The 12098-nt window shown below is 51.4% G+C and overlaps 1 protein-coding gene across 5 annotated transcripts in view; it reads left to right on the forward strand.

The window, feature by feature from the left end:
• The window catches only part of NRG2 (neuregulin 2), a 180431-nt gene that overhangs the window by 130496 nt on the left and 37837 nt on the right, over positions 1-12098 (forward strand). For all 5 annotated transcript variants that reach the window (XM_027095776.1, XM_027095786.1, XM_027095804.1 and 2 more), the window contains exon 2: positions 11772-11943. In XM_027095776.1, the coding sequence (XP_026951577.1) occupies positions 11772-11943 (172 nt within the window). The remainder of the gene's footprint in view (positions 1-11771; positions 11944-12098) is intronic.

The raw sequence follows: 12098 nt of genomic DNA on the forward strand, positions 1-12098 counted from the left end.
ATGTGTGTATGGTGATGGGTGGGTACAGGGGGGCATGAGCTTTGCCTCGGGATAGCTCACCAGCTGGCAGCACTTTAGAAGGATTCTGGAGGTTTGGGCCTGGCCAAAGGTCGGCGACTTCTAGCCCAGTCAGGCAAGGCTGGATCTGAGCTCATGGGCCAGTCCCTTCACTGTACAGATAGGCAAACTGAGGCCCAGAGAAGTTCACACACCACAAGGTAAAGGGTTTGGCAGCTACCGGGCAAGAAAGAGAGCAACAGCTTCCTGAGACACTGCCCCCTCCCACCGACCACTGAGCCTCGGGTGTCAGTTCCCCGAGTGCACTGTGGTCTCCTGCCCTGGTCCTTTGAACCCTTTGCCTGGAACACTGTCTCCCTCCTCTTGCCCAACTCCTGTCACCCTTCAGGCCCAGCACAGGCTTTGTTCCCTCCTCAGAGCCCTCCCTGGCCCTCAGGGTGAGGAGGGAGGCTGAGGTGTATGGTCCGTGCCCTCGCATCACCCAGCACCTCCCCATCACAGTACCGACCCCACTGTGTGGGCAATACCCCGCTCAGCTGGAATCCCCACCAGGGAGACCATGTCACGTGACCCTCAGTACCCAACATGTCCTGAGTGCCCGGTACATGCTTGAGCGAATGAATGACGGAGGCCGTTATCAAGCTCTTTCACCCCTGTACACAGACACCTGTGGCCGGTTCTCCTATTTGTTTTTGTTTTCTTGTTTTTGTTTTTTGCGGTATGCGGGCCTCTCACTGTGTGGCCTCTCCCGTCGCGGAGCACAGGCTCCGGACGCGCAGGCTCAGCGACCATGGCTCACGGGCCCAGCCGCTCCGCGGCATGTGGGATCTTCCCAGACCGGGGCACGAACCCGTGTCCCCTGCATCGGCAGGCAGACTCTCAACCACTGCGCCACCAGGGAAGCCCTCGTTCTCCTATTTGAAGAAGAGCAGTCTCATGGGAAGAGGCTGCCCTGGCTGAGCTTCCTGCCCACGGCCGGGGGCCCCTCAGCTGTCGAGCAGCCCAGTGGGCTGAGCAAGGGTAGTTCTTCAGGGAGGCCCCAATTGCACCATCTGCTCTGCTATCCTGGGGCAGATGCCTGTTTTGGCTGAGGGGGAAGGAAAGGACTGAGATGCGGAGGAGTGTTGGGTGGGAAAGGGCCCTGGGATTAGCCGTCAAGGGACCCCACCCTCCCCTGAATGCTCGCAGCAGTCTTGACCTGGGCCACTGTGAGGCACCCATCAGTCACAGCCCAGCTTAGATCACTAATTTATTTGTTCAGCCAGTGATCAGTGAGTGCCTGCTCAGTGCCAGACACCAGGAGTATGGCTGTGCTCCCACACATCCCCTCCCTGAGGGTCCCACAGTCTAGAAAGATAAGAACCCACTTTGCTCTGAGGTAGAAAGCCCAAAGTAGGGCAGGTGAAATGCTCAGGGAGCCTGTGCAAGGCAGAGGTTGCTCCTGGCTTGGTGGATTAGAGAAGGCCATGCCATCTGAGGTGATCTCGAGGGATTTAGATGAATAAGAAGGGCCAGTTGTTGAGCTGTCTCTCTGTTCCAGGCACTGTGCTAAGTTCCTGACATACATTATCCCCATCTAATTCTCACCACAATCTTAAGAGGCGGGTGAGATTGTTCCTGTTTTACAGACAAGGGACTAAAGGCTCAGAGAGGTTAAGTAACTTGTCTAGTTATACAAGACACTGGGCAGAGCCAGAATGCAAGCCGAGACTGGTCTGACCCCCAGCCTGTGTGTCTGACACTCTCAACTGTGCTTCTGTGGGGAAAGACATGGCGGCGGAGCATATGAGCAGAGGGCACGGAGGCAGGCAGCATACAGAACAGGCACACTTGGGGATCAGCCTGTGATTTGGTTTGCCTGGAATATAGAATTCCTGAAGGGAACCAGTAGGGGAAAAGGCAGAGAGTTGTGTTTGGGAAGGGGCCATTCACTGACCAAGCAAGCGTCCCCTGAGGACCCTGGCTGCCAGCCAAGGAAGGCCCGTAGCCTTCCTTCTACAGACATCATGGAGCCAAAGGAGGGTTTCTGAATGTCGGAGAGGCACACAGAGGTGAATCTTCCCAGAGTGGTACTCTGGGCTGGGGGACCAATATAACGTAAACCAGGGCCTGGCAGACGATGGAGGCTTAGGAGGGTGAGGCTTGGTGAAAGGTGATTGGTCTCCACCTTTGGGGAGAGACACAGAGTTGTCACAGATGACAAGGTGACTGAAAGCGGGAACTCAGGAGAAAGAGCAGTCTTGGGAGAGAAGATGGAGAAACTGGTTTTCCCCCGTGCTGTTCGTGAGCTACTGACCAGGACTCTCCAAGGATAACTTGTAGGGAGGGTGGCCAGTCCTCTAGCAACGTGGGGGACCCCAGAACCCACTGAGGTATCTGCATTTGGTGAGCACGTAGGCCTGTATCCTTACCTGTATCAGGCCTGCTAAGACTTTTTCCCCTGAAACCCAACATTTCTTTGAATTCTTATATTTTTATTTTATCTTAAAAATCCACAGGAACTTGCAAGTGTACTCCGTAGATCTGTTTGTTTTAATACAAAGGTGCTGCTTTTCCTTACTAATGAGCTTGGCAAACCCTTCAGAAAGAGGCCCTGAGGTCATCCTGTGGCTTTGCATGCATCCCAGGTTGAGAAGCCAGTCTTGTCTGGTGTATAAGGTGCCTCCCCTTTTCCCACCCCCACTTCATTTTCCACTGACCTAGAGCTTCAGGAACAACTTTCCCCAGCCAGGCTGATGAGGTGGGAAGTGCAGACCTGTCCCAAAGGGGAAAGGGACTCTGGGATTCCCCTCCTCAGCTCTCTTTCTCTCTGGGTTCCTTGAACAAGGGGTAGCCTAGTCCATCAGCAGCAGGCCTTCTCCAGAGGGTTCTCCGAGGCCAGGGCCCATCCTTGCCCAGTTAGGAGCTTAAACAGAGTTGGGCAAATGGTAATGGCCTTGCAGGACTGTTATCTCTGTTGTCCCTACCTCTACCTCCAGCAGCCAAAGAGATGATAATCTCTTCCATCCCTCCATAGAGAGCTTTCTCCTGCCCCATTCCTCTAAAATAGGCAGAGTGTGGTTTATAGATGAGTCATCTGAGGCGCAGAAAGGCTAAACTACTTACTTAAGGGCGGACAGTTGGAAAATTGGGAGACCAGGACAAAGACCTGAACTACTGTGTCCTCGGTTACCGCTCTTTCCTCTGCTATGCACGGCTTCCTCTGTGCCAACTCTAGGTGTCTGAGGTCTGTGCCCCGAGCACTGGTAAGAACCAGAGAGCCGTATGCCACCCCAGCAACTGGTGCCTCTGCTCTGTGAACCTGTGTAGTCTCCCCAGACATAGGTGACATCCCCCACAGTCCCCCATCTCTGCTGCTCATGTCCCCATGTCTCAGCCCTGAACCTAGGTGAGGAACTGTGGCGTAGACCGGCCTGACTCCCAGGGCTGGGCATCTCTGTCTTGGGAGGGTCCCGAGGCGGCAGTGTTTCTGTCAGGCCCCCGGGCTCCTGGCAGAGGGGACTGGGGGAAGGGAGGGGCATAGTGTTGGCCCTGGTGGTCAAGACAGGCCTGTTCTTGCCCTGCCCTCGCACTGTAGGGTTGGGTGTCGGTGGATGGGTGCTTCTGGATGGGCAGGCGAGGCTTTAAGGCAGGAACCATCTCAGTGTGGAGCTGCCAAGCTTTGTGTCCTCCTCCTTCCTCCCTTCCCCTCTCTTCACCCATGCCCCTGGACCAGCGTCTGCTCTCTCTAGCTCCCATCCTCAGCCAGCCCTGGCCCCTCTTCTCTACCTTGTAGCTGAGGTGTCAGGCACCTGGCCTGTTGAGCTAAGAGCCCGTTAGGTCTGGGCTGGCTTTCACTCCACTCCCAGCCTCAGTGGAGCCCATGGCAGCGGCCACGTTATCTTGCTTAGCACCATATCCCTGATGGCTGGTAGGTGGCTGGTACATCACAGGGACTGAGGTGGATATTTGTTAGATGGTGTGAGAGGCAGGCAAGGCAAGCCCAGGCACCAGGCTGGGCCTGGTTGGCTGAGGAAAGGTGGCTCAGGGAAAGCCAAGAGGCCCAGCAGGGACACACTCCCTTTGGGAGGCCTGGCCTGTGGGTATCAAATGGCTTTTCTGCAGGCTCCTGGGAGGATACCTGAGGGCCGGTTTCAGAGTAGGCCCTCTGTGCTCCCTTAAACCAGCTGTGTTTTTAGTTGTTGTTGTTTCTTCTTTCCTTCTCATTTGAACTTGGAGTCTGTAATTAACCTCCCAGAGGTCGCGGTCACTTCTGGGTGGGGGAGGGGTGGGGAGGGGGCTGGCCCACAGCCCATCAGCAGCAGGACAGTGGGAGACTTTGATGCCAGGCAGGCTGGCCGCATTGTCTCCAGGTGTTGCCCTGCAAAGGGGACTGCTCAGCCTTAGTCATGAGGTGGGGACCATTAACCCTTTTAGGAGTCCGCTGCCCCTGCGCCCTGGTTGTCGGGAGGGAGGCCGGGCCTGGTCCGCCTGGCTGGGCTGCCTGGCCCTGTCCCAGGCATCTGTCTTGCTCTCAGATCTCTGCAGGCTCCGCACCCACCGCCCACTGCCGAGAGGAATGAGGTCAAGTTGCTGGCAGCAGCAGTACTGCCTGGCCTCGGGGCTGGGATGTGGGAAAGGAGCAGCCCTGATTGTTCTTACTGTTGTTGTTCTCTTCAGTGAGGTGCTTTCTGGGGATTCCCTGCCACACAGATGCAGGCCAGGTGCCCCAGCTTGGCATCAGGTGATGAGAAAGCAGAAGCCCCCAGATTAACCATGGCCCGACTCGTGGCAACTGAGATGTGTCTTAAGGTTTTACGGGATCCCTTATCAAGGGAGATCTTTTTGCGGAGACCTGGGTCATCCCTGAGAGACTTTCCTCTTGTTGTTAGAAAGCTGCCAAAAGAGCTGTCCCCACACGCCCACACCCCTACCCCAGAGAGCTTAGGTGGGCCCTAAGCAGCAGGACTGGGACGGGAATGGAACAAAGTGACCTCTCAAGGAGGATGGGAGCTCAGTAGACAGGGCTTGGTCTGAGGAGACACTAGAGGTGGTGAAGGGCGGGCTGAACAACACCCTAGGGCCACCTAGGCCGTCAACTTGCTGTCTGCCCCAGCACCCGGGGGTGGGGAGCAGCAGCCCCCGGGAAGCAGGGAATTGGGAATCTCCACCCCCTTCTTTTGAACACAGATCTTCCTCTTGCTTCTACCTGATGCCTCTCGTCTGTCCGCTCTCCTGTGTGCTGGGCCTTTAGGGTGCCCTCTCTGTGTGGGGAAATAAGCACAGACCCTCAGGGCTGTGAGCCCTCCCTTTGGCTGCAAAGCTGAATTTATAGAGAAGTTTATGGCGATATTGTTAACATTAGCAGAACGTTGGAGACAACTGAACAAGTTCCTCTGAACAACAGAATATTATGCAGCCTTTAAAATGATTTAGATCTGTATTTCTAGATTTGGGGAAATGTCTTCATAATATGTTAACCAAGAAAAGTAGGCTATAAAACGTTTTCAAGAGAAGAGTCTTGCAGGAAGTATTTGAAAATGTTGACAGTGGTTTTCTCTCTGGTGGTAATTGAATGGATTTAAATGTGCTTTTCTTTTTCCTTACTTGCACTGTGCAATTTTTTTTTAATAAAGTTATTTATTTATTTATTTTATCTTTGGCTGAGTTGGGTCTTCGTTGCTGCGCGCAGGTTTTCTCTAGTTGTGGCAAGCGGGGGCTACTCTTCGTTGCGGTGTGTGGGCTTCTCATTGCGGTGGCTTCTCTTGTTGCTGAGCACAGGCTCTAGACGCGCGGGCTTCAGTAGTCGTGGTGCGCGGGCTCAGTAGTTGTGGCTCACGGGCTCTAGGGCACAGGCTCAGTAGTTGTGGCCCACAGGCTTAGTTGCTCCACGGTTTGTGAGATCTTCCCGGACCAGGGCTCGAAGCCGTGTCCCCTGCATTGGCAGGCGGATTCTTAACAACTGCGCCACCAGGGAAGCCCACATTGTGCAATTTTTCTACAACAAGAATGTATTTCTTATGTAACAAAACAATAACAGAGAGGAACAAGCTAAGCTCCTTGGTGGGTAGGAGTGGTTGCTTCATACGGGGCTAGGTCATTTCTGTCTGGGACAGCACAGGACATGGCACATAGTAGCACTTAGTAAACACAGGTTTGACTGACTAGGGGCTGAGAGCCTACCCACTGGGTTGCTTCAGCTCTTGTCCTGACAGATCCCATCCACCCCAGGAAGACTGTGTCTCTGCTTGGTTCAGCTCTGACCCCAAGACACTCTAGGGACACAGTACAGTGGTCTCCATACCTCACACTAGCATTGCATTCTGGGCCCTGGGCTATAAAAGTGACCCAGACAATACCGGACCTGGCTCAGAGATGGTGCCCAGGCTGGGGCTAGAGCTGGCCCACTCATGTCTGAGGGCTGGTAAGCTCTATCTTCAGCTCCTCAAAGTCTGCTGTGTCAGCAGCCTCTTAGCCTTGTCCCAGGTGTTCCCAGGGTCTGGTACTGAATCCAGTGGGATGCAGTGGGAGAAGCAATGGTGGCTCAGGATAAGAACGAGCTTAAAATGCAGAAAGTAAAGTAAGATCAAGTCATTCCCCGACTTATAAGCCTCTGATACCTCCCATCACATCTACAAAACTCCAGGGCCATCTTGCGCAGGTTGTCCACGCTCCTCACTGCAGAAAGCCTGACAGGGCTCCAGGCCCAGGAGTGAGGGTACAGAGGTCCTCTGGGCAGTGTTCCCAGTGCCACCTGCGTGGTGTTCTTCCTGGGCTGCCGCTCCTCTCTCCAAGGGACTTGCTTGAAGTAAAAAATTCAGCCTGTTCGCAGGGTCCCATTCCTTTCAAAACACACATCCTTGGCTTTCAAAGAGCCGTGAACTAAGGTATCTGTGAACAGGGACCAGGACTGGATGCTGCTAGAGCAGGAGACATAGGCTTTCAGTATCTCAGATGATGCTCGTGAGGAACTGTTAAGAGACAGAAAAGAAGACTCTTCGTAAAGAACACAGCATGATTGAAATGTATGGTGGTTTTTATTGCCATCCTTTAGCCCAGTGCTGTCTAACAGGAATATAATGCGATCCACATATGTAATTTAAAGTTTTCTAGTAAGAACATAAAAAGTGGCGGGGGGAGGCAAAACAAACCCAGACTTTTCGTCCTAGCTCACACAGCCTCATGTCAGTCACCTGGGCCTACTTCTCCAGGCTCCCCTGCCTTCCAGAATCTTCTAGCCACCTGGGCCTCTTTTATCCCTTGAACTCACCAAGCTCATTCACCCCTCAAGGCCTTTATCCAGGAGCTTATTACTGCCTCATATTTCCTGAGATTGTTTGCTATTATCTACTCTCCTCACTCTAATGCAGGCTCCCAAGAGCAGGAAATGTATCTGCCTTGTTCACCACTGTACACGCAGGGCCCGGAACAGTGCCTGGTATATAGTAGGGTGAATGAATGGGGAAAAAGTGAACTGGATGGGGTTGTTCTGAAGTGAGTGGACTGTCACTCGGGTCAGGTCACACAAGGTTCTCACTAGATGGGGTGGCTCCTTGTCATCTGAAATGCTGTCCTGGGTTTCCCATTGGTGGCAGGGAACGACCTTGAAGCCCCCAGTTCCTCGGGCCCTCTGAACTGGGGTCGTGTCTGCTGTTTCTGGGTCAGTCTCTGTGTAACCATTACCACCACCATTAAGCAGTGGCCTCGGGCTCAGGGCACAGGGCGCCAGGACTTGTCAGGAAGCACCACCTCCTCCCACCAGGTATTCCACCACCCCCACCCTGGCTCATTGGGAGGAAGGGGGCCTGGGTTGGGGAGGGTGGGGTCAGGGGTCTCCCTAACCTCAGAACTTCAGGGAAGGTCAACACTCTCCAAGCAGGGGAAGGAGGCACCTTAGAACTTGAGAAGAGCTCTCTGTGTCCCCAGTTCACGAGGAGGGGGAGGAGCCTAGTTGCACGTCACCAGGTGACCAAGAGGTTAGATCACTGTGTGTCAACCCAACATTGGAGCAAAGCCGCCTGTGAAGATGTGTTCAGCTTGCAGCCAGCTATCAAGCTCTACGCTTACAATATGTGCTCTTGCCTAGAGTATGTTACATATTTATTATATATTTTTAAAACCCACATACCTGGACCCATCCTCACAGGTCCTGCTTCAGAATGTCCAGAACAATGTCCCTGCCACTGACACACTTTTTAAAGCTTCCCATATGGTTCTCATTAGCGTCTAGGGTTGATAACTATTGATAAGGAGTGACGGGCCCCGAGAGCAAGCAGACGGAGGACAGTGGGGTGTAGGTAAGGGAGAAGGATGCTGAGGCAGGGCTTCAATCACACTAGAATAATGAAGTTCCAGAAAGTCCCACAGATTGATAGGTTGATACACATAAAACCTCCGAGTGTCAAAAAACAAAAAACCCAAAACAATAAACCAGCATTTAAAAATGTAAGAAGCAGGTAATTGGGGAAAAACATTGTAGCAAAAGGTGAATAGCCTTACTATTTATAAAGAACTCTTACAGGTGGGAGGGAGGGAGACGCAACAGGAAAGACATATGGGAACATATGTTTATGTATGACTGATTCACTTTGTTATAAAGCAGAAACTAACACACCATTGTAAAGCAATTATACCCCAATAAAGATGTTAAAATAAATAAATAAATAAATAAATAAATAAAAAACACACACACAAAAAAAGAACTCTTACAGATCAGTAAGAAGATGAGCACCCAGTAGAAAAACAAGAGTACAGACAAGAACAGGCAATTCAAAAAGAAGAAATACAATGAGCCAATACACTTATGAAAAGCGGTCAGCCTCACCAGGTATCAAATAAGTGCAAATGAAAACAACAGAGGCATTATCTTTTGCCCAGCTAATTGGCAGAGATTAAATACATGATAATACCTCATGTTGGTGAAGGTGTGGAAGAAACAGGCACCATCGTTCACTGGTGGGAGTGCAAATTGGTGCAACCTTTCCAGAACGCAGTTTGGCAACGTGTAAAGCTGAGGAAAACTGCACACCTTTCTGGTGCAGCAATTCCACTTTTAGGAAGATTGCCTTAGGAAATAATTGTGGATAATAATAACAGTAATAGCTAACCTTTATTAAATGCTCTGTGCGTGCCAGAGCTCTACATCCCTTATCTCATATAATCCTCAGTCATCATCCCATGAGGTAGGAGCTGTTTTTATCACCTGTGTTTTACAGATGAGGAAGCTGAGGCACAGAAGGATTAAGGCGATAGCCTGAGGACATAGAACTAACAAATAGCAAAGCCTGGGTTTGAATACAGGCAGTCTGAGTCAGGAGCCTCGCTGCTCTTACAGGAGTACACACTGGATCTGTGCAAAGGTTGATGTGCACTGGATATATACACTGGAGGAAGCTGCAAGGGTGTTCCTCTGGGCTTGTCTGTGATGGGGTGTGGTGAGGCAGGGGAGAATGTATGCTGAATGCTCCACAGTAGGAATTGGTTACATAAGTTCTGATTCACCCATTCAGGAATATTATGCAACCCTAAAAATGGTGCTATAGGGAAAAAATGTGTGTGTAAATACTAGGGGTTTTTGTTTATGCTTAAAAGGTCTCTGAAAGGATGTAAAAGGAACTGATAAAATTGATTGCCTTCTAGAAAGGCAACTGTGTGGCCTTGGTCAGAAGTTAGAGGGAGATCTGTTTTTTAAGCCATATACCCCTTTTCACTTCTTGAATTTTGAATCATGTGAATATATTCTCTATTAAAATATTTATATATCTATAAATATATACACACATAAGTTGCTATGTTATAGAACTTATTCCAGATAATAGCATTTCAAGGAAATAAAGTCAAGGGTTTCCCAACAAGGCTCCAAAACCCTTACTTGGGGAATCATACTGAAGTCAATGAAGATACTTCTTTAATGTTTACCCACATGTTTCCCAAACTGATTTGCTCGTGGAACCGTTTTCTTAAGTAGTATCTATTATCCTCTTTCCGGATATGCCTGTCCTATAGAAGTCAGTTTGCAAAATGTTATTAATAGTTAATGCCAAGGTGAAAGGCTTACAGTGTTTCATTACATGAAAGAAACATGTTACTGGCACTGATCCCACTTTGTTTAAAAATAGATGTGTAGGTGCATGTGTGTGTGTGTGTGTGTGTGTGTGTGTGTGTGTGTATGTGTGTTTTAAATACTGGTAAGTACTAGGATAATGGATGATTTTATTTTCTTTTATCCATTTGTATTTTCGAATTTTCTAAAACGAACAAAATCATTTCACAAGCACCATTATTTTGAATCTATGTACTATATTTTTTAAGGCTTTGGGAGCACTTTCTCTCCATGCTCCCTCTACCCCTGTACCCCACGCTCATCTACTCCCTACTAAAAGCAGCAGCCCAGGGTTAGGTTCAGTGAGGGGCCCCTGTAGCCAGGCCCTCTCACCTGTCTTTATCCAGAGCCAGCTTGAGCTGTGACTCTGAACTGGTGGGGGAAGGACCAATGGCCTAGACAGGGTCAGTCAGTCCCCAGACAACTCTCTGGCCCCAGCAGACGCTCGCTTCAACCAGTTTCTCTGTTCCTCAAAGAGAGCCATTGAGGCTGCAAAAGCAGACACCGGCCTGCTGCAAGCCTGGCACACTGCACATCCAGATACCTGGGCTCTGTGGCTGCCTGGCTGCGTGACCTTGGCCAAGTTACTTAACCTGAGTCTCATCTTCACCCTTTATGTTAGCATGACACTTGCCTTACAGAGCTCGGTGACCAAATGAGAGCACACACAAAGGCACTGGGTATCCTTTACAGGGCTGTTCCAGTGGAAATTATCACCCCAGCAGGGAGCATGGACTTGCCATCACTGTCCTAAGAACAGAGTACTTTTTCCTTTTCTTTTTTTAGGTTGTTAGAGGGAGGGGGGCAAGGAGATGAAACATGGGAGACCAGGGCAGGTGGAAGTAGAATGGTGTTCAAGAAAAATGGGAGAAACCTCTTAGCTTGGCATTTGCAGCCCTGCAGCCCTGTGCCCACCAGTGTAGCCCCAGGCCCCATCCCCCACACAGCCACACCACTTCACCCATTCAGGGCAGCTCACCTTGCTGACCACGTGCGATTCTGATAAACCACAGCCTGGGCCACCTCCCTCCCTTCTAGCTCCCCCATCCTTTAGCTCTCAGCTGAGTTAGCTCCTCCCCCAGTCTAGGTTGGGGACACGCCTCTGGGCTTCAGCACCCCCCTGGCCTCCATAAACCACGCTGTGATGTCAATGCCAGGTTCCAGCTCCTCTGCTAGACTGAACTTCCTGAGGGCAGGAGCTGTGTCTGTCATTTTGGTCCACTTGTGTCCTCTGGGCCCAGCATAGGCCTGGGGGTCTGGGACAGGAATTAGATCATGAGCACTGAAGTCAAGGAGACCTGGGTATGAATTCCAGTTCCAGCCCCTTGGGGAAGTGACTTCACCACTCTGAGCCTCAGTTTTCCCCATCTGTAAATGGGTTTAATCATTGCAATGAACTCACGGGGTGATTTTCATCAGCTAATGTGTATCAAGGCTCTGAGTACAATTCCAGGCATGAAGGAAAACTCTCCACAGGCGGTACCCACACTGACATCAACGCAGACCCTCCGTGAAGGCTTGTTGATTTGAACCAGGAAGTGACACCAGGAGGGGTGGCTCCCCAGGCTCACCCTCTTCCCCACCCCCCAAGGACAGTGGCCCTTCCTCTGCTGCGCGTGCTTGGCGCTGCCCCACCACCAACACGCTCATCTCCTGCCTTGTATCCCCACAGCCACCCGGCCCAAGCTGAAGAAGATGAAGAGCCAGACGGGACAGGTGGGTGAGAAGCAATCACTGAAGTGTGAGGCAGCAGCTGGTAACCCCCAGCCCTCCTACCGCTGGTTCAGGGACGGCAAGGAGCTCAACCGCAGCCGCGACATTCGCATCAAGTACGGCAATGGCAGGTGAGCGACATCCCTCCCTCCATCCACCCAGCCACCCCTGATCCTTCCTCAGAAGGAGGGGCCTGAGCCGGGAAGAGCCCAGGGTTGTTCCCCCAGATCCACCTGTGGAACCAGTTCCAGTCCCCCCTCTTTTGTGGCGCCCAGTTTCTCCTTGC

The sequence above is a fragment of the Aethalodelphis obliquidens genome, unplaced genomic scaffold (assembly GCF_003676395.1).
Source record: "Aethalodelphis obliquidens isolate GAN/ISIS:26980383/991018 unplaced genomic scaffold, ASM367639v1 scaffold4, whole genome shotgun sequence".
NCBI lineage: Eukaryota > Metazoa > Chordata > Mammalia > Artiodactyla > Delphinidae > Aethalodelphis > Aethalodelphis obliquidens.